The 21,944-nt window shown below is 32.1% G+C and overlaps 2 protein-coding genes across 2 annotated transcripts; both read right to left on the bottom strand.

Moving 5' to 3' along the window:
* Nucleotides 1-395: 395 nt before the first annotated feature.
* On the bottom strand, nucleotides 396-4,180 carry LOC7468535 (protein disulfide isomerase-like 2-3). Its single transcript, XM_002320458.4, has 9 exons — nucleotides 3,984-4,180; nucleotides 3,510-3,668; nucleotides 2,881-2,994; nucleotides 2,651-2,808; nucleotides 2,063-2,162; nucleotides 1,432-1,608; nucleotides 1,196-1,341; nucleotides 882-1,028; nucleotides 396-800 (listed from the first exon to the last, which is right to left on the bottom strand). The coding sequence occupies exons 1-9, from the start codon at nucleotides 4,110-4,112 to the stop codon at nucleotides 626-628; spliced, it is 1,305 nt and encodes a 434-aa protein (XP_002320494.2). The 5' UTR covers nucleotides 4,113-4,180; the 3' UTR covers nucleotides 396-625.
* A 14,958-nt stretch (nucleotides 4,181-19,138) lies between these two features.
* On the bottom strand, nucleotides 19,139-21,713 carry LOC7468534 (triacylglycerol lipase 2). The gene is made up of 9 exons (XM_052446796.1): nucleotides 21,408-21,713; nucleotides 21,192-21,299; nucleotides 20,957-21,097; nucleotides 20,761-20,871; nucleotides 20,501-20,644; nucleotides 20,344-20,384; nucleotides 20,092-20,171; nucleotides 19,914-20,009; nucleotides 19,139-19,671 (listed from the first exon to the last, which is right to left on the bottom strand). Exons 1-9 carry the CDS (start codon nucleotides 21,594-21,596, stop codon nucleotides 19,352-19,354), a joined length of 1,230 nt encoding a protein of 409 aa, XP_052302756.1. The 5' UTR covers nucleotides 21,597-21,713; the 3' UTR covers nucleotides 19,139-19,351.
* Nucleotides 21,714-21,944: the final 231 nt, after the last annotated feature.

Below are 21,944 nucleotides of genomic sequence, written 5' to 3'. Positions count from 1 at the left end.
TTTAGCTAATGAAATTTCTTTAAAGATGAATAATTTATAAAAAGGACAAGAAAAGAAGAAGAAGAAGAAGAGGTGGAGGAGGTGCTTCACGATATCATGACCAACTTAATTCCTCAGATGATAGAAACCATAACCACTTCCTTTCTTTAAATTAATATAGTCTAAAGGGCATTTTGAGAAGAAACACTAAATTCCTTTTTCTCAAACTTTTCATCGTCGTGAACCAAAATTGCCGGGGGAGCAAGAGCCAAATTTTGTTGTGCCGCTTTTCTTTTCACGGATAATTTGATTAACGAAACCATTCCAGCACATGGCTGGGTAGTGGCATGGTGATTGTAAATTCTGCAGCTTCTGAATAATGGAGAAAAGAGCAACACTACAGAAGAGCGGGAATCTGCCATGGAAACTTTCGAGTAAATGTGATACAGCCATGGAAAGTTCAACCATATTCATTGTGATCAATAGCGGTTCCTCAACAACAACCTCTTTTAAGGGTAGCACTTGAGATTTGAAGATTGACAAACATCCTAACAAGAAAAAGACTCACAGACAAATTACTCGGCGACATCAAAATCGTATCCAAGCTAAAATTTCGTTCTCCTCCTTTAAGCGTGCTTCAAGTTGGTTATAACTCATCCTTGCTTCCAGCATCTTCTCCCATTAATTCTTCAAGGGAAAACTCATCCTCTTCGATGATCTCTCCATCTTTACCATCCCATGGTTCAGTCTTCACTATTTCTGGATTGCCATTCAAAGGTAAATTTCCCTTCCCACCACGCCCGGCTTCCTTGACAAACTCTCTGGAAAAGCAAATTGCTGATTTTTAAAGTTTCGTTCATTGACAACAAGGTGCAAAGATGAGTTAAAAATAGTACACTTACACAATATGTTCAAGTTCAAATGCACTTTTAAGTGGGGCATACGCTCCTTTCTTCGCATTCAAGGCTACCAGAGCTGGATATCCATATCCACCAACACCTACCCGATTTTCAAGATCTGGCTGCTTACCAGCAGCTGCCCAGACATAGCTGCAGGCATGAAATGCTAGTCAGCAAAAAATTTCAACATGTTTGGGTTCCATAAACATCATGGTTCCTAAGGTGTACAGACCTTCACATATTCAAGAATAATTTAAAATCACAACACACACACAAGCACACACAGAGAAATATAAACTGATTTGTCAGCAACTTACCTGTAAGGGCTCCTTTTAAACTTCTCAGCAACAGATAACAACTGCTCAAGGTACTTGTTCCTTCCTTCTGCCTTGGAGTCCAAAATGTCGGGCAAGAAAGCAACGAAACAGATGGCTGCTGAACCACACTTCTCTTCCATCACATCCTATACATGAAACAATCATGGTTATAAAAATGCTCTCATGATAAAAGATCCACTGAAATCAAGATAATGTTAGGGATTTCAAAGGCGTACTGGGCCGGTCAGCTCAGTCACTTCAGGTGGTGCAACATTTGATTCCAGCTGCTCCAAAGCAAATGATTCAATGGCTGAGGCAGTTCTAGCACCCTCATATGGTATAGGAGTATCTTTATCGGCACCAAACACCAAGATGGTGGGGAATCCTTGTACATTGAACCTGCTCATCAGAGACTGAAAACCCCACCCCAGCACTTCCATGTCATTTAACAAAATTATTTGAAAAGTTTAACTACAGAAAATAACTGCTTAATTTGAAACGTTATGGAAATAACAAAAGGAGAACTGTGGATTTTTGATGAATGACGTGTAGATTGTCTGAGATCTCTTGTTCATGGTGGAACAGCAAACATATTCATCTTTGCATTCTATGAAGTACAAATACATACATATATTGCCCAAAACATTTAATCTTATAACTCATAGCTTGAATACTTAAAAAAGTTACCTAGCACCACATTACAATTTCTCAGAAAACCATACCCTATTAATCTAAACATAAAAGTATGCTGACTCAAGGGACAAAAAAGACAGCTAAAACAATTTCCCTGATAAGTGTTCGTACATATATTATGTGGAAAGCAAGATTTAGCTATGAATAAAAAGAATCTGAAGCTCGATGTGTTACCTTCTCAGAATCACAGTCAACATGACCCAGCTTCACCTTCCCTTGCAAGTTATTGGCAGCCTTCGTCCACTCAGGAGCCAGTTTCTTGCAGTGACCACACCTTGAAAATTATAGCAAGGATATGTTTTGTCACCAAATAGCTAATGCAGAGAAGAGCAACATGATGCCTTATTCTCAAACCTAGCTTTCGCAATTCAACTTATAGCAGGCAAGCAACAAGATAATTTTTGAACTTGCTCGTTAGGAATACTTCATCATATATCATATCCAAACAACCATTCTATGATCACTAAATAAAGATATTTTAACACAGCAAAAAGGAAAGAAAGATAGCTATGTCAATTTTCTTCCAGGACACTTAGCAGGACTATTTATTCTTCTTCAACAGTGACCTAAGAAGGCTACAAAGTCAGTATCTCATGAATACATGCATGTCATATCTTTGTTTTGCTTAGGATGGTATTTATAGCATATGATCGCTGTCATTTCAGTTCATAAAGTGCTGCAGCTCAAGCAAAATATAGCCACTAATCATTAGCAAGTAAAGATTAACCATAGAAGATCGCTTCCGGCACAAAGGACACATACCAAGGTGCAAAAAACTCGACAATCCACAGTTCTTTACTTTTGAGTACCAGCTCATCAAAATTGCGGGAATTCAATTCTACAGATAGACTAGTTTCAGATTTCTCACTAGATCCTCCAGTTGACTTTCCATTCAAACGATCCTTTAAAAGTGCTTTTATCTGTACAAGAATGGCATTGTTAGGCCAAAACACAGTGGGGGGAGATTCAGATATTTTTCAAACAGAACAAACCTGCTTAAGTGCATATTCTGCAATGGGTTTCACATCCCTAGCCCCTTGATAATCTACTGGAGGGTTCCCAGGTACAAACACTTTAATGGTCGGAAAACCCCTAATCCCATATTCCTGCATAGCAATCAAACAGTTTTGGTTCCACAAACATAAAGTTGGCATATGAAAAACACAAAAACAGGAAATTTGGATCACTTAGCTAGGATTCATCTCTCTACAAGATTTAGGTGGTTCGTATTACAAGAAAAATGACAACTCACAGCAGGCCAAATGGGAAAATTGAGCTTATAAATATATATTTCAATTTAAAGCTTTTCCAGGAAAGAAAAGATATTTATCTAGAGAGTAAATGTAGTGAAAATTACCTCAAAGAAAACAAAAAAATAATTTCTCCTCTAAAGTAAATAAAATGCAAAATTTCATCTGCCCTTCAACAGAAAGGCATATGATAGACAACTAGAAAAACTCAATGAGCTTTTCATAGCAAAAATTCTTCTTAGATCCCAAAACCACTATAAATAATGTTTGTAGAAACTACACACACATCACTCTCAAAGCAGAACAATAGGTTTTCTAACAACGAATTCTTTCTAAGCGGGTCCAACTACTTAGTAATATAGGAAGAAAACCTGAGCAAGAGACTGGTGGGCATCGGCATCAAGTGCTGCCACGGTTGCAACACCTTTCAGAACAGCAGCTGCCTTCTCCCAAGTTGGAGTGAGAGCTTTACAGTGCCCACACCATGGTGCAAAGAACTCTACAAGAACCACTCCATTTGAGTTCAATACCTGCAAATTTATCATGATTAAAAAAACGAATCATTTTTTAATAATAATAATAATCAATATTCTTCATCATCAACAAAATTATTTCTACATAAGAAAATTCTATAATTACATGTCAGATCTAAAATATCTGACCAAATTTCAAATAACTTGGCAGTAACTAAACACCAAATTCCTTTAGCTGCATTACCAATATTCAAGGAAGCATTAGTTCAATAAAATTATGAATATCTCTAAACAACAAAAGAAAAAAAAAATTGTTCTTTCGGGTCTTTCTCAGAAACCAAACAAGACAATCTTGTTTTATCAGAAAGTTACCTTGGACTTGAAGTTGGAAGGATTTAATTGGAGTACAGGAGATGAAGGCCCATATAGCGCATAGCAGAAAAGATTAGATTGAAAGAAGAGGATTGAAAGAGCTAATAGCAATTCTGACTGCGTTCTCATTCTCTTTGATTTCTCTCTGTTTCACAGTCTTCTTGCTCCTGATCAATGAGAAATAAAACCCTTCGCTCCAGACCTGTTACGTGTGTTTGCCAATAGCCGATTGACACGTACGCTTTCTTATTCATTTTTATTGACCTTGGGGAAAGTTGGAGTCATGGAATTTCCCTGCTCCTCACGTCAAATTCCTAACACGTGTCATAGCTTTCTCTTTATTCTTATTTCACACCAAAAACTCCAACTTTAGGTTTCGGTTCAAAATTATATATATATATAAAGTCGAAATAGTGATAATTAGATAGGTGCATCATGCTATATTGTAGGTTGATCTTATTTTTTAATGTAAAAAAAATTAAGTGTGTTTAAGTGTTTCTAAAAAATAAAAATAAAATTAAAACTCGGGTTATTGACTCGATTGAATTTAAAATCTCTACTAATTTAATAATGCAAATAAAAAAAATAGAACAATGGTAAATAAAATGATAAAAATAACAATTGAAAAAAGGTTAAAAAAAAAAACCTAGTTCAAGCTCATCCATGTTAGCATACCAAATAAGTGACTTTCAAAAACAAATTGAATAAAATCATGAAATTTAATTATTAAACAACTCAATGTTAAAGAAAGAAATTGAAAAAAAAATATTTTTTTAAAAAAAAGCAACAAAAAAAAAATCGAGTTAAACCAGGTTAACTCACCAACACCGCGATCATTGACATAAAACTAAGATAACCGCATCTAAAGAAAAGTGAAAAAAAAAGCATGAACACCAATTCCTAAACAATCAAATACCAAATGATGAAGTTGAAATAAAAAATCAAATATTGAAGAATCATATATGATAACGAAGAAAATATTAAATGAGACCTTGATAACCTCATAGAAAGTAAAATGGAAAATAAAATAAAGTTTGATTTATAGCAAATAAAATATTATAGGATGAAATTGAAGGAAAAAATATAATCCAAAAAATGTGAGAAAAACCTAACCTGAGTCAATTCGGGTCGATATGCAAAATCTACAGTCTATTTTGTGATATCGGGGTAACCCTGTCAAAATTAAATTGAATAAAATTTTGAAATAAAAAATCAATCTTAAAAAAAAATATTGAAAGATTTTATATGATAACAAAGAAAATATTAAACGAGAACTTGATAACCCCGTAGAAAATAAAATGAAAAAAAATTCAAAACTCAATTTATAACAAATAAAATATTATAGGATGAAATTGAAGAAAAAAATATAATCTAAAAACAGTAAGAAAAACCTTACTCGAGTCGATATGCAAAATATGCGACCTATTTGTTATATCAAGGTAACTCTGTCAAAAGTAAATTGAATAAAACTTTGAAGTTTAATTATCAAACAATCCAATGTGATTGAGATAACCTGAATTATTTTTTAAATAAGTGAAAAATTCAATAGAAAGCAAATAAAAAATAATAATGGAGCCCAATCTCTAATTAAATAAATTCTAATAGATGAAACTAAAATAAATAAGGTTAAAAAAAAGGGAGAAAAAAACATGATCGCTTTTAATAAAAAAACAAAGACAACAAGAATGGAACCACTTGTGTCCTATCCATCCATGCCTCAATAGGTCAATTTACTATTATTTTTTATTTTTTATTATTTAATTAAGATAAAACCAATTTATTTAATCTAATTAGATCTATAACTTGAATTATAGATTTTTCTTTGTTATTTAAAATACGCTTGGAGCACTTAATTATATATTTTTCTAAAAATAAAAATAATCTGGACCATGGCATATCACGGCCCACTAAACAAATGTGAAAGGATATATATATACTAGTTACATGTCCCGCGTGATGCTGCAGATCAACTTTTTTTGCATAAAAAAATATATAAGAAAAGCTAATATCTAAAAGTGTTATGTCTTTTTACAAAGCTATACCCAAGAGTCTTGAGTTTGGCTGCAAATACTGACTCAAGAGTAATATTTATAATATTAATAATAACATTAAACTTGCATGACCCAAGTTTAAGTGGGTCTGACTGTAATACCAAACCCAATAGTCTTGGATGTGGGTCTGACTGCAAGGTCGTGTCATAAAAGTCTGATAATTAAATAGATTAATTAAAATTAAAAAAACAAAGAAAAAACCAACATGAAAAAAAAAAACTAATGAAGAAAAAAAAATCTGAATTAACTGAATTAACCCTTCAAACTAGGTTAACTCGTCAAACCTTGGATTCGTGTCGTGAAAGTTTGATAATTAAATAGAAAAAACAATTGATGGGTTACCCAAAATTAACTGGGCTAACCCGTCAAACCAGATTACCTCGTCAAACTTGGGATCCATGTCATGAAAGTTTGATAACTAAATAGAAAAAAATTAAACATTAACAAACTATATTAAACAAAAAAAATTAATTAAAAAAGAAAAAAAACAAACAAAAGGCATCAGCCTTTTCACTGTGGAGTGCACTGTGCAGTCCACAGTTAAAGGCATAAAAACAACAAAAAAACAAAAAGAAAAAAAAAAACTAAAGGCATTGGCCGATAACTAAATAGAAAAAAAAAATAATGATGAACTAAATTGAAAAAAAATATTAAAAAAAAAGAAAAAAAACTTATAAAAAGAAAAAAACCAATGAAGAAAAAGAAAAAAAAATCTAAATTAACTGGGTTAACCCGTCAAACCTGAGATCCGTGTCATGAAAGTTTGATAACCAAATAAAAAAAATTAATATCAACAAAATTAATTAAAAAAAAGGCATCAGCCTTTTCACTGTGTGTCCACAGTCAAAGGCATAAAAACAGCAAAAAATCAATAAGAAAAAAAAAGAAAAACTTAAGGCATCGGCCGATAACTAAATAGAAAAAAATTAATAGTGATGAACTAAATTAAATAAAAAAATATTAAAAGAAAAGAAAAAAACTTATAAGAAGAAAAAAACTAATGAAGAAAAAGGAAAAAAAATCTAAATTAACTGGATTAACCCGTCAAACCTGAGATCCGTGTCATGAAAGTTTGATAACCAAATAAAAAAAATTTAATATCAATAAACTAAATAAAAAGAATTAATTAAAAAAAAGGCATCAGCCTTTTCACCGTGGATTGCACTGTGCAGTCCACCGTGAAAGGCATAAAAAAACAAAAACAAAAAACTAAAGACATCAGCCTTTTCACTGTGGATTGCATACAATATTAAAAGATAAAATCGGAAGAACAAAACTAATGAGGAAAAAGAAAAAAACAATCTGAATCAACTGGGTTAACCCGCCAAATCAGGTTAACCCGTCAAACTTAAGATTCGTGTCATGAAAGTGTGATAACTAAATATAAAAAAATTTAATATTACTGAACTAAATTAAAAAAAAGATTAATTACAAAGGAAAAAGCAAAGAGAAAAAAAAAACCTAGAGGAAGAAAAAAACTAATGAAGAAAAAGAAAAAAAATCTGAATCAACTGGGTTAACTCGTCAAACGAGGTTAACCTATCAAACCTGGGATCCGTGTCATAAAAGTTTGATAATTAAACAAAAAAAATTTATCATTAAGAAACTAAATTAAAAAAAATCATTAAAAAACAAAAAACAAAGAAAAAAGTCAAAAAAAAACTAAAGGCATCAGTTTTTTCACTGTGGACTGCATTGTGCAGTCCACAGTAAAAGGCTTAAAAAGGAAAAGAAAAAAAAACACAAAGGCATATGCCACTGGTTAATTTATTTTTTTTGCATAAATTGTTTTTTAAAAAAGCTAAGATCTAAGAGTGTTAGGTCTTTCTGCAAAGATATACCCAAGAGCCTTTGGTCTAGATGCAACGCTACCCAAAAGTAATATTTATAATATTAATTATAATATTAAACTTCCATGACTCAAGTTTAAGTGCGTCTGGCTGCAACACCGAACCAAGAGCCATGGATGTGGGTCTAGCTGCAAGGTCGTGCTATAGAAGTGTGATAATTAAATAGATTAATTAAAAAGAAAAAAAACCAACAGGAAGAAAAAAAAACTAATGAAGAAGAAGAAAAAAATCAGAATTAACTAGGTTAACCCGTCAAACCTGGGATTCGTGTCATGAAAGTTTGACAACTAAATAGAAAAAAAAAATTGATGGGTTAAGTTAACCCGTCAAGCCCGAGATACGTGTCATGAAAGTCTGATAATTAAATAGAAAGAAATTTAACATTAACAAACTAAACTAAACGAAAAAAATTAATTAAAAAGAAAAAAAAAAATTCGGGTTAACTCGTCAAACCAGGTTAACCCGTCAAACCCAGGATCCCTGTCATGAAAGTCTGATAACTAAATAAAAAAAAATAACATTAACAAACTAAATTAAACAAAAAAAATTCATTAAAAGAAAAAAAACACAAAGAAAAAAGAAAAAAAACCCATAAAGGCATAAAAAACAAAAGAAAAATTAAAAACAAAAAAAAAACAGAAAAACAAATAAAAACAGGAAAAAAAAAAGACAGCTCAGCGTCTCACTATGGACTGCACAGTGAAATACTTAAAAAAAAATTAAAAACGAAAAAAAAAGACAGCTCAGCAAAAAAAAAAAACTAAAGGCATCAGTGATTTACTGTGGACTGCACTGTGCAGTCCACAGTAAAACACTGATGCGTTTTAGTATATGTTACTGGTTACATGACCCGCGCGATGCGGCGGGTCAATTTGTTTTGCATAAAAAAAATAAAAAAAGCTAAGATAAAAAATTGTTAGATATTTTTGGAAAGCTATACCCAAGAGTCTTGGGTTTGGCCGCAACGCCTGACCCAAGAGTAATTTTTATAATATTAATAATAACATTAAACTTGCATGACCCAAATTTAAGTGGGTCTGGCTGCAATACCAAACCCAATAGTCTTGGATGTGGGTCTGGCTGTAAGGTCGTGTAATAAAAGTGTGATAATTAAATAGATTAATTAAAAAGAAAAAAAAACAAAGAAAAAAAACCAAGAGGAAGAAAAAAAACTAATGAAGAAAAAGAAAAAAAAAAGTCTGAATTAACGGGGTTAACCGTTCAAACCAGGTTAACCCGTCAAACCTGGGATTCGTGTCGTGAAAGTTTGATAACTAAATAGAAAAAAAATTTGACGGGTTAACACAGAACTAACTGGGCTAACCCCGTCAAACTAAGTTAACCCGTTAAACCCGAGATCCGTGTCATGAAAGTTTGATAACTAAATAGAAAAAAATTAAACATTAACAAACTAAATTAAACGAAAAAACTTAATTAAAAAGAAAAAAAAAACAAACAAAAAGGCATCAGCCTTTTCACTGTGGATTGCACTGTATAGTACACAGTCAAAGGCATAAAAAGGGCAAAAAAGCAAAAAGAAAAAGAAAAAAAAACTAAAGGCATCTGTCGATAACTAAATAGAAAAAAATTTAATATTGATGAACTAAATTAAATAAAAAATATTAAATAAAAAGAAAAAAATAAAAGAAAAAAAGCTTATAAGAAGAAAAAAACTAATGAAGAAAAAGAAAAAAAATCTAAATTAACTGGGTTAACCCGTCAAACCTGGGATCCGTTTTATGAAAGTCTGATAATTAAACAGAAAAAATTTAATATTAAGAAACTAAATTAAAAAAAATTAATTAAAAAAGAAAAAAAACTAAAAAAACTAAAGGCGTCAGCTTTTTCAATGTGGACTGCAGTGTGCAGTCCATAGTAAAAGGCTTAAAAAGGAAAAGAGAAAAAAAAAAAAACAAAGGCACACGCCACGGGATAATTTTTTTTCTTGCATAAAAAATATCAAAAAAGGCTAAGATCTAAGAGTATTAGGTCTTTTTACAAAGATATTCCCAAGAGCCTTTGGTCTAGTTACAACGCGTGACCCAAGAGTAATATTTATAATATTAATAATAACATTAAACTTGCATGACCCAAGTTTAGGTGGGTCTGGCTGCAATACCAAACCCAATAGTCTTGGATGTGGGTCTGGCTGCAAGGTCGTGTAATAAAAATGTGATAATTAAATAGATTAATTAAAAAAAAAACAAAGAAAAAAAACCAAGAGAAAGAAAAAAACTTATGAAGAAAAAAAAATCTGAATTAACTGAGTTAACCCTTTAAACCAGGTTAACCCGTCAAACTTGAGATTCACGTCATGAAAATTTGATAACTAAATAGAAAAAAGTTTGATAACTAAATATTAATTAGAAAGAAATTTAATATTAACAAAATAAACTAAACAAAAAAAACTAATTAAAAATAAAAAAAGCATAAAAAAAATTTCAGGTTAACTCGTCAAACCTGGTTAACCCGTTAAACTCGAGATCCGTATCATGAAAGTCTGATAGCTAAATAAAAAAAATTAACATTAATAAACTAAATTAAACAAAAAAAATTCATTAAAAGAAAAAAACCACAAAGAAAAAAAAAACCATAAAGGTATAAAAAACAAAACAAACAAAAATTAAAAAAAATAAAAAATAAAAACGATAAAAAAAACAGCTCATTGTTTCACCATAACTGTACAGTAAAACTGAGCAGTTTTATTATATAATAATTATACTAATTATAATATAATATATCCAAAGTTCCATGCTTCTGTTTCTGCTTTCTATTTCTATAAATATGTTGCGGATGGTGCTTCATAACCAAAAAACCTCTCTCTCTCTCTCTCTCTCTCTCTCTCTCTCTCTCTCTCTGTAACAAACTGGCCAAGCAAGAAAACAACAATAGTGATGAGAAGCGATCCTACCTTACTTAAGAAGCTAAATACAAATGAAATTAAGCAACCAAAACTTCATGAAAAAAGCACACCTCACTTTAACTATTTACACATGATCCATGTGATCATGCCATCTTCTTTTTCGCTCCTATTCTTCTATATATACATAGAGGAATGGGAAGTACAGCAGCTCAGAAGCCTAAGAGAATAATGGAGAAACTCGCCAAATGTGCTCGAAAGTTGAAGAGAATTTTCAAGTCCCTTAAAATAGACAGTAATTCTGAGATAGTAAATCATTCAGTGTCTTCTCCTCATGCTGTTACCTGCGAGGAGCTCTTCCTGTCATCAGGAGTACAAAATGGTCATAGAATAAATGATGACCATGATCATGATCCTTTTATGCGAGCTCATATTGCAGCCCAGAATCACTTCACTTTTCGGCCAAACATCTATATTTGAAAGGGAGACAGAGAGACATGCAGAACTGTTAATTGTTGATACTCTTGGTGTAATCTGTTTCTGCTTGTACGATGTTAAGGAGAAATTATGAGAACTGCTGCAGTTATCACTGTACTTCTTGCTCGATCACATGTACAATGCAAACTACTTAGTATGTGGCGTCTTGTCAATTGACAACAAATTACATGATTAAAGAGTTTGTCCTAACATCAGTTTTTCTTCTCAATTAATAACATGATTTGATATCACAGCTAGATGTTGCTAATCATGGGGTCAAATACTTCTGTGTAGCAAAAAATCCAGTATTTGTTGGAAGAATTAACTTCAAAACAAGGAAAACACAGAGACTCTGACGTACTTGCAGGCTCACACAAACACGATAGGGTGAAATACAAGAAATTGTAATTACTGTTATTGACACTCTCACACTTTCATTAACAGACCACTTACATCTATATAGACATTTAATATCTCAAGGGACTTAAATAAAACTATTGATTTAATTATGATAACACTAACTTCATGACATTGCTAACTTAAAAATTCTTAGTTTTCCGCATAACAAGTTTAATTTTCAACATTCTCCCTTCTTAAACTTGTTTCTTCAATCATCATAATTTCAAATTTCTTCTGCAGGTAACAAAACGTTTCTGTCTTCAATGGATTTATAAGAATATCAACCACTTGTTCTTGTTCTCACATAAACTAGCTCCACTTCTTTTTCTTTCACATGCTCTCTTATGAAATGGAAATGCGTATCAATGTGCTTTGAACTTTCATGACGGATCATAGATTTTTTGCTAAAGCAATTACAGACTTGTTGTCAACAAAAATTCAGATAGCTTTTTTCTGCTCTTGTTGTAGTTCTTCCAGTAACTTCTTCAACCAAAATATCTAGTTTGGTACATGTTAGATATCGCAAACACCCCCACAATGCTCTTATAATATGTTGGATTCACTTGTGCTCCTTAATTCTCTTTCTTTAGTTTGCTTGATTCCACACTCAACTAAAGTATCTACAAGATGACACTCTTCCACGTCAAGCTTCCTCAAAACCTCTACAGCATACTTAGCTTGTGAAATAAAAGCTTTCTCTTAAGCATTTTTCATATTTTGGAAATATTGTATGATAATTTCATGCTCTTGGTTCTTGTTTAAGCTCATAAAGAGCTTTCTTCAGCTTGCACACATTTTGTTCTTCTCCTATAACAACAAATTGAGGTGATTGTTTTCCATAGATTTTTTCTTCAAGATTTCCATTCAGAAAGGCTAACTTAACATTCATCTGTTATAAGTTCCATTTTTTCCAAGCCGCCAATGAAATCACCAATCTCCTAATTTCCATTATTGCATATGGAGCAAAAACTTCTTTATGATCAATTCTATATTATTGTTTATACCCTTTTACTACTAATTTGATTTTATACTTCTCCACTTATCCCTTTTCATTTCATTTTTATTTTGAAAGTCCATTTCACTCTTATATCCTGTGCCCTTCTAGAAGTGGCATTAGCTCCCATGTATTGTTCTTATTAATAACATTGATCTTCTCCTTCGTTGCTTTTTTCATTTAGCTTCTTGAGAAGCTTTTTCAAACATAATAGGATCTTCACCTGAAAATAAATAGAACATACTAGCATCATTAAGGTTAATTCTTTTTTTAGCATCATTAAGGTTAAGTTAATTCTTTTTTTAGCATCATTAAGGTTAATTCTTTTTTTAGCATCATATATTTCTTGTATACTTTTTGTCTTTTTTTAAACTGAGCTTGAAGATCCAGTAGAACTAAAGCCTGAATAAGTAAAGATGGTATAGCCTGGAATTCTTCTTCATCCTTTTGAACTTGTTCTTTTTCTAGAGATAACTTTTATGGTTGATTTTCACTGTTCAAATCCCACACTTGCTCTTCATCAAACTGCACATCCCTTAACACAATCATCTTCTTAATGATTGGATTATACAGTTTATAAACACATGATCTCAAAAGTGCACACCTTATATTGTATGCTCCATAAATCGTAGTTTTGTTTTGTGAGGTGGGGAATTTGAACATGAGTATTGTTGTTGCTGGAAGCCATGATTACACTCAAATACCAATTTTGTTGGAAGAATGAACTCATAAAAAAGGAAACCGTAGAGACTCTCACTTGCAAGCTCACACACACACGATAGAGTGGGATATAAGAAATTGTAATTACAGTTAGTGGCACTCTCACACTTTTATTAACAGATCACTTACATCTATATAGACATATAATAATGCCTTTCACAAATCTCAAAGATTTTAAATAAAAATATTGACTTTCAATAGTATTAGCATTCCTTGCGCCAAACATATACGCGTAGATATTGGCATATATTGCATGCTTAACCTACCAATAGCCCTATGGTTCAACATTATTCTTGCTTCTTGAATTTGACACTCGATGTTGGGTTAATTCTCAAACTTCACATAATCAAGAAAACTTGTGTATATAGGCTTGATTTGTCTATGTATCCAAAAACGTACTAGATAGGAGAGTGCAATCACTACCAAATTTAATAGTTTCATTAATAGAAATTTTTGTTGGTATTTACACTAGCAGTATGTCGGTTTGTATGTTACTAGCAGAATCCCAGACGTAAATAGTCCGTTAAAAAAACTCTTATTAGTAATTTATGGACTATCGGTAATAAATATACTGTTGGATTTACAGATGGACAAAGCATGTCAAAAAAATTACTCATTTTATTTCATCGATATATTGATTAGTAAATATAGCATATCACCAACAGAATACAATTTGTAATTTTGTCAATGTGTTAAAATTAATAGTGATATTTGTAGTAATTCTTTTCTAACTCTCTAGAATATACCGATGAAATAGTTATGTCGATAACCCCATCAATAATAGTAGCATTTGTAGTAATTCTTTTCAACTCACTGCAATATACCGACGGTCTAGTTCTGTCGGTACTGTCAGTAATATTATAAAAATATTTTTTAAAAAATATATATTGAACATAAGTAGAAAAATAATTAAAATAAATTTATTTTATAATTTTAAAATAAATTAGTATAAAAATCAAATATTTATTACAAATTTTAACATTTGTACATTCAAATACAATAAATATAAAATAGAGTAGGCACTAGAGGAGGAGGAGGCCGGTCTTCGCCGCGATTGTGAGCCAATTATCATTAAGATTGGTCGTGATCCTATAACCATTGGTCTAATATCGCTGTAAATTTCATAGTTTGAATGCTTGGAATTGAATGTGAGCATTCAACTGTCAAAGCACTACAAGTTCTTGACCGTAATGTTAGAGTGTCTGTACACCCGATTTCTATCAAGCCCACCAAACGATCTCGCCTTCGACCACAAATCCAGATCGATATCTAGATAGGTCAAAAGATCTTTCTTGTATCTCCCTTTGAACCGACTGTCATACGTATCATGAAAAGAAAAAACCAATTCATCAAATTCAAGGAAATAATAACTTAAGAAAAAAAATGATTGAAAACCAACATACCATAAAGTGCTGAGCTCGGTTATCAACGAACTGTTGTATCCCTTTTTGGCGGTCATCACTCTACACATGTGTTTCAATAAAAAGCTTCATCAGGCTTAGCTCGCGTCCAAGAACCGTAGCCTGCAATAAAAAAAATATTATTAGTTAAATATATTAATAAAAAACAACTAATAATAAAAAATGGATGTAATAAAAAAAAGTCCTACGATCTGCATCGCATATGAAATGAACAAAACAGAGCTGTCGATATGTGTGGTAACGAAACTATGAACATGCCGGTTCCAGTTATCCGTACCGGATTGTGATCGTCGAGTGAAACACACAGACATCAGGTGTTGAATATATTCTGTCTATACAACCTCTAAGATGTATGGTGGTCTGAAATCCTTCCAAACCACCATGTCATTCCAGCCTCGAAGCTCTCTTTTTTTTTGCATATTTTTTAGCTTTTTTTACGCATCATACCAAAAATCATGCAGCTTACATGATACAAATTAATTATTTGTTAGTAAATAAAAAAGAAATTTTAATGTTTGGAATAAAAAAATTATTTTGAATTTGATCTTATCTAATTGCAGTGTGATTCTCTCAATCCCTCATAGTAACATTATCATTAGCTCTCTCTTATTCAAATTTTCCCTTGAAATAAATATTTATAAAAGGAAAATTTCAGTAATTTAAATAAACGATCCAAATTAACATAAAAAATATTTAAGTTATTACTAACCTTGAACCTTGAAAACCATGCATAAACTTGCGATTTTCATTCAGGATGTTTGAAAACCTGACTTTATTGAAATAATAGAATTTCCATCAATGATTTCAAGATTGACGTTATTGTTCTAGTAGCCTCAACATTTGTAAACCTAAAATTGTATTCGTTAAATGATATTATTTTTTTCAAAAATTATTAAACAAGTCGTTGTGAAAGCAAAACAAACTTACATTAAAAGGTCATCCTTTCATTGGCCTCGTACTTGTGGATAAATGAATCCCGTTGTGAAGGAACCCCCCTGGACAAACCTGCGTCGTAACTAAATGCTTGTGCCTGCTCTTGGTTAGCTCCTAATGACGCATGGTCACCAGTATCTTTGCAAGAAGAACCAGGAGTGATTTTGTCCTCGCGATATGTAATAAACTTTTCTCTAGGTATATACACAAATTAACTGATAAAAAAAATAAACAATTTTTTTTAAAAAAAAATATGATAGCACCTTTACCATATGGGAGACTATCCAAAAATTTTAAACCTGAAATACAAAACATATAAGCCACAAACCAGTTGATTTTATTTAATTTCTTCTAATAATTTAGTATAATTCGATTTCATAGAAAATTATTTTCTACGTGATAATATTTTTAATCATAACTTTACAACATATTACTATAAATTCACAAAAGTTCAAAATAATATTTAAAATTAATCCTACACATTTAACTGAAATTGAACAACAAATTCGAAAAAAAAAACAACAACTAAAATTCAAGAAATTAATGAAAACATTATTACAATAACAGCTAAAATTCAACTCAATTATTTCTAAATGATAATATTTTTAATCTTAAATTTAAAAAAAAATGTTCGAAATGGAATAAATACAAAATAATAATTAGAATCAATCCTACACATTTAATTAAAATTGAACAACAAATTTGAAAAAAATAACTAAAATTAAAAAAATGCAAAAATTATTTCAATAACAACTAAAATTCAAAACATTTATTAATTTATAAAATTATTAAGAACACATAATTGAACAAAAATAATGCAAAAAATACAAATATAATGCAAAAAAATACAAAATTGATTTCAGCTCTTAATTAAAAAAACACAAAAAAGAAAAGATATTGTTAATAAACCAAAAAAAAATAAGAATGAAAATGAAGAAATACAACGTATCTTAGGATGAGAAGAGAAGAGAATGCTTGATCTCGAGTTTGAAGGAGAGAGAGAAGAAAAAGAGAGAGAAAGAGGTTGGAAGAAGAGAGAAAAAGAAGAAAATTCGATCTGTCATGGTTCAGGTCTTTTATTTTAGTTTTTAAATATTAATATTTTTAATATTTTCATCGGTGATTTCATTTATAAAGTCAAATTACAATATGGTCTTGGTATTTAGGATCTTTTTACCAACATAATCACAAATGAAAAATTAACTATTAATATTTTTAATATTTCCAACGGTGATTCCATACGTAAAGTGAAATGAAAATTTTCAACTTATACGAAAATTTTCAAAAAGCTCCTCTAAATATTACTGACGACTTTTCATTTCGTATGTAAAAAAGTGAATAGTTAAAACATCATTAATTATCGCCATATTGAGAAGTGAACAGTTCCTATGGTCTTTGGAATTTACCGATGGAAACATTTTGTCGGTAAACCTGTATGTAATAAACACCGTGAACAATACTATGGTGAAGAGGAACAATTCTCATAGTCTATAAAATTTATCGAATGACACATTCTGTCAGGATACCTATATGTAATGAACATCATGAATAGTGTTATTGAGAAGTGAACAACTCTCATGGTTTATAGAATATACCGACATACACATTTCGTTGGTATACCCGTATGTAATAAACACCGTGAATAGTGTCATTGAGAAGTGAATAGTTTCCACGGTCTTTGAAATATACCGACAAACACATTCCATAAGCTGGAAAATCATTGATAGTCCACATTAACGTTGTCTACATCAGAAAATTTTATTTCCTTAATATATATATTATAAGTCAAAGCCCTAGATGACCACAACTGTATTAACTTATCAATCAACGGTCGAAGACAAACATTTATATTTCGATCTGGACTATTAGGACCGAGTAGGACCATAGAAAAAAACATGAACTTTGGCCTTATACATATTTTCGGTAGCAAGTTATAAATCGTGAGTATCACTACCCAATAAGAATAATGAGCAGCAAATGACCAGAATGGGTTGAATCCATTTGTACATAACCCAAGATGCATGTTCCTTGTCTCCACTAAAAACTGAGAATGCACACTGTTAAAGTGTTTCCAAACTTCACCAACTGAAGAGTGCACCATTACGCCATCTATTACATCATGTGATTGGTGTCTTGTCATGTGTTCAATAATCTTTGGTGACATGAATAAACTCTACAGTTTATGTGTGATTGAAAAGTATTTAAGTTTTTTTATGTGCGACAAGAGATCTTCCCCTGCTAGTTATAGATTTATAACGAGATTGTCTACATGTTCTATAGTCATTCTATTCTACATTTTTAAGGTAATCCAACATGTAGAAGTTTGGACACATGTCAATTTTCTGATATCCTAGACCGAGGGATTTCTTCATAAACTTAGCAGTATAGAAGTTCTCTTTCATCATGCTCCCTTCAGGTATAATGCTTCCCACCCATTCGATAATTATGTCATAATTGGCCTCACTCAACCCACAATCTGACTTGATCTTAAACACATGTGAAACGACTAATAATTTATTGTGATTTGTGCAACCATCCCATAATGGTTCATCAAAATCTTTTAAAAGATAAAAAAGCCTGGTCGTGTCTGCATTAGTTTTTTCATCTACGATTAAACATTGATTGGCATGACCATGATTCATTCTCATCGCATCCATAACCATATTCCTACAAGGATTACTATTGTTATTTACAACTCCATACACGTTGTTAGAACTAAAAGTTGACCCAATCATCCTTTCTACCATGGTATCGTGAGGAACATATGGTTCTCTATGTGCATACCAACACAAGTATTTCTCTATGAACCTTTTTTTGTAGAAGATGTATCATTACAACATCTGGATCAAGAAAATTTTTATTTTTACACCTCTTGCATGAACATCTAATATCCCCTCAATTAATAAAGCCCTGAACCTCATTACAGTAATCCATCATCCACAACCCTTTGGATGAATCTCTATTCATCCATGAACGATCATTCATTATTTATATCATACCTATATAAAATAATAATGACAATATGTATTAATTAACTACATTAACTAAATAAGTAAATAAAAGAATCCTTAATAAAAACAACATTTTAAAATTAAGTTTAAATAAAAAAAGGATAGATTTGCTTACTTAAAGTGAATAATCTTCAATAAAATTTGAATCAGAGCATGAATGTTGACAAACTGAGTGTTATGGTGGCCGAATTTATTGTGGGAGGTTGAATTGTGTTGAGATTTGGGTTGGGGGGTTGTTTGTTGCGGAAAAGAAATGCATAAGGAAGAAGGAGAAATATTGGGAGAAGAGGGTCGATCGCCAAGTCATAAATTAAATATCATCGATGGCATTACCGAAGGAATTATTCTGTTAGTAACTCCATCAGTAAAAACGCAACATCATCGTATAATTTTCTTTTTTGAATCTCATTATAATAATCTCCATTATTCTTTCAGTATATATTAACAGAATTTTTCCGTTTGTATTTATCAATTTTCTGATAGTGAATGATGTTAACAATGGAAATCAAAACTATTTAAGCAGTACATGACCTTTACATTCAATCATGAGATTGAATATTTGCAGTAAACATGGATATTATAGGCCTATCTACATGGAAAAGCAGCCATAGACAGATCCTGCTATTGTCCACAAACAGAGTTCTCAGACTGATCAGTTGATCTTAAAGAAGGCTATTAAAGGATCATAAACAATCTGATTAGCATTCACGCCAAAAACAAAATCTGCATGAGCATATTCATCGGTGTACTGTACCACCAGCTTGTCGCCATCGTGATCTTTGAGGTTGTCTAGTAGAATTTGTACATCCTTCACATCAGAAAGATAGTCCTTCCCTCCATAGCCAAGAAAAAGAGGAAGGTCATTAGGGATGCTGGTCATGTTATACACTGGAGGAGTAGGCTGCCCGTAATGATCCATGTTATCATTTTCATTACCATAATCATACATTGCTATCGTTCCCGTCCTAATCACTACATAGAACCACGGAATCAGAAAGTAAAGAATAAAGCAAACTTCTAAAGTTCAGCATTTTCTGTTTGGATTTTGCTGGAATAAGTTATCCCATTTCCTTCCCATTCATCGAAAACAATGTTTGAGATAATTTCCTAATTGTTATGCAGAACCATATTGGTTGCTTTTGTTGTTCAAAGATTTTTCTTGATTTGTTTTTCTTATAAAAGAGTTAGTCAATCAGGAATTTAGAAACACTTACTCTGTGCCAGGTGGATCATGTTCTTGGTTGCTGTTGATTGAGGTTCATGATCAAGAAATTCATTTGTCCTAGAAGAATTCAGGCAGCAATTCGGGCCTAAAACAAGTTGGCTGGTCAATCAGTATTGGTTAACTACTAAACTTTTGTGTGTCCAGGTTTTAATGAAAAGCCTAAATACCAGTGAAAACTGTCATGAAGTCAGAGCAGTTGGTCCCAGGCTTACTGCAGATATCTTCCAGAAGCTTGTTCGCAGCCTGCCTGTTCAGTAAGAAATCACAATGATTACTATTTCATTTAGCAACTTAATACCTTTTTCTCTTGGACCTCTCAGGTAAACATTTAAGGAAATATTTTTATAGACGTAAGTTTTAGTCATTGATTAACTTGGAGATATGAAAAAGAAAAAGAAAAAGAAAAGTTGCTTTCTCACCCTCGAGGAACAAATTCATGGAGTCCTAACCAGTACAAGTCCTGTGCAATAAGGAGACAGAATGCTAAGTAAGAAGGTAAGGGAATTATTTTCCTTTAAATTTAAATTTGGAAATTCATTTTTTTTTAATAAGGCAGATCCATTCATTTGGTTTTACCTCAGCTAGAAATATATCGGCAGCACCTCTTGCAAGCGGTGATGGCATCTGGTTAAGATAAGCTATTGGACTGAGCAAAACAGCCGATCTTAACATGTTCAATAACTTTTCTTGAGAAAATGCAGCAAAAGCAATCAAAGTCCCCTGAAACGAAGTCAAAAGCTACATATATATATGCAGAACAAAATTCTACAACGATAATAATTAATGTCCCAGGAACAACAAAAAAACAGTGAAAGCAAACACAGTGCAATTTTCACCTGGGAATGCCCAACATAGTGAAGGTTCTGCCCTGTCTGGTCATGCACATACTGAAATGTAGCAGGAAGATCATAGGCAGCCAACTCATCCCAGGTCCAATCCCAATAAACCTGCCATGAAACAAGATAAAATGTTCGATTGTTAAAAAAGATTCAGGGTCGCATAATGAAGGAAAATATAAAGACTCAAAAGTACCGAATCATTGGGATGGAGTGATGCGTGGCCCCGGCTAAATCTAGTCCCACGACTGTTGGCAATCCACACATCATAACCATTATCCGCCAATATGAATGCCAAAGATTCATCAGGAAGATTCATCAGCCACGTTACGCCATCCTGCCGTCAATCCGTTAATGTTATTTTTCGTTTTCATTTAAATCGCAGCCATAAACATTAGAGATCAATGAAGAATTAGCTAGCTACTACGTACCATCATTAGCCCATGTTGTAGCAGAACTGGCGGCTTGTCTGCTGCCTGACCGGACAGCCCAGAAGGCATTCTCTGAAGGCTAAGAATATAACCATCTTTTGTTGTTACCTGCAATAATCCATCCAGAGTTTGAAAAATGTGCTCAAGTTTCTAAAGCAAAATGACTCTGAGCCCGTTATTGAAGCTGAGCTAGTAGCAAAAATTAGCCTCCTGTACCGTATGTTCCTGGCAGGCGTAGCCTTGTGGCTCCACCACCGATTTGCAAGTACCATCATTGGCATTCAGGGAGGACACAGATGTGCCATCCTGACTATTGAAGGAATAAAACTTTGTTCCTGCAGCGGCCGCAGCTGCCGATAAACAGAATAGGATCGCTAGAATTTGAGTGGCTAAAATCTCGGCCATTTAAAATTTAGTTACAAACTACAGCAATTACACTTTTCTGTTTTCCTGCATTTTATAGTGTATCCAAAATCCACATTCAAACAGAAGACAAAAAATCACAAGTCATGACATAAAGATCCTTAACCCTTTAGTGTGAACTTGTTCGGTATCTTATCTTATTCTACTATATATTATAATAAAATGAAAGCTATTCTAAATTGAAATCGGTGACTTAGGATGTATAGCATGTGGATTACTCTCTTCTTTTTTCTTTTTGTTTTTTTCCATGAAATGGAATACAAAAAGTACAATACACACACACACACACACACACACACACCAAAGCCTAAGATTTTATTGGGAGATTTT

Source organism: Populus trichocarpa, chromosome 14 (genome assembly GCF_000002775.5).
Source record: "Populus trichocarpa isolate Nisqually-1 chromosome 14, P.trichocarpa_v4.1, whole genome shotgun sequence".
NCBI classification, from domain to species: Eukaryota; Viridiplantae; Streptophyta; class Magnoliopsida; order Malpighiales; family Salicaceae; genus Populus; species Populus trichocarpa.
This window is presented reverse-complemented; position numbering and strand designations above follow the sequence as displayed.

Bases quoted from the DNA above. Each gene is read 5' to 3' on its own strand.
- LOC7468535 (XM_002320458.4), bottom strand. From the start codon at position 4,112: ATGAGAACGCAGTCAGAATTGCTATTAGCTCTTTCAATCCTCTTCTTT. The intron at 2,995-3,509 runs GTTTTCTTCCTA...ATTGCTATGCAG, and splicing joins CCCACCAGTCTCTTGCTCAG to GAATATGGGATTAGGGGTTT. The intron at 1,609-2,062 runs GTAACACATCGA...TGGGGTTTTCAG, and splicing joins TTGACTGTGATTCTGAGAAG to TCTCTGATGAGCAGGTTCAA.
- LOC7468534 (XM_052446796.1), bottom strand. From the start codon at position 21,596: ATGGCCGAGATTTTAGCCACTCAAATTCTAGCGATCCTATTCTGTTTA. The intron at 21,098-21,191 runs GTACGTAGTAGC...GATTGACGGCAG, and splicing joins TACAACATGGGCTAATGATG to GATGGCGTAACGTGGCTGAT. The intron at 20,872-20,956 runs GTACTTTTGAGT...GTTTCATGGCAG, and splicing joins CACTCCATCCCAATGATTCG to GTTTATTGGGATTGGACCTG.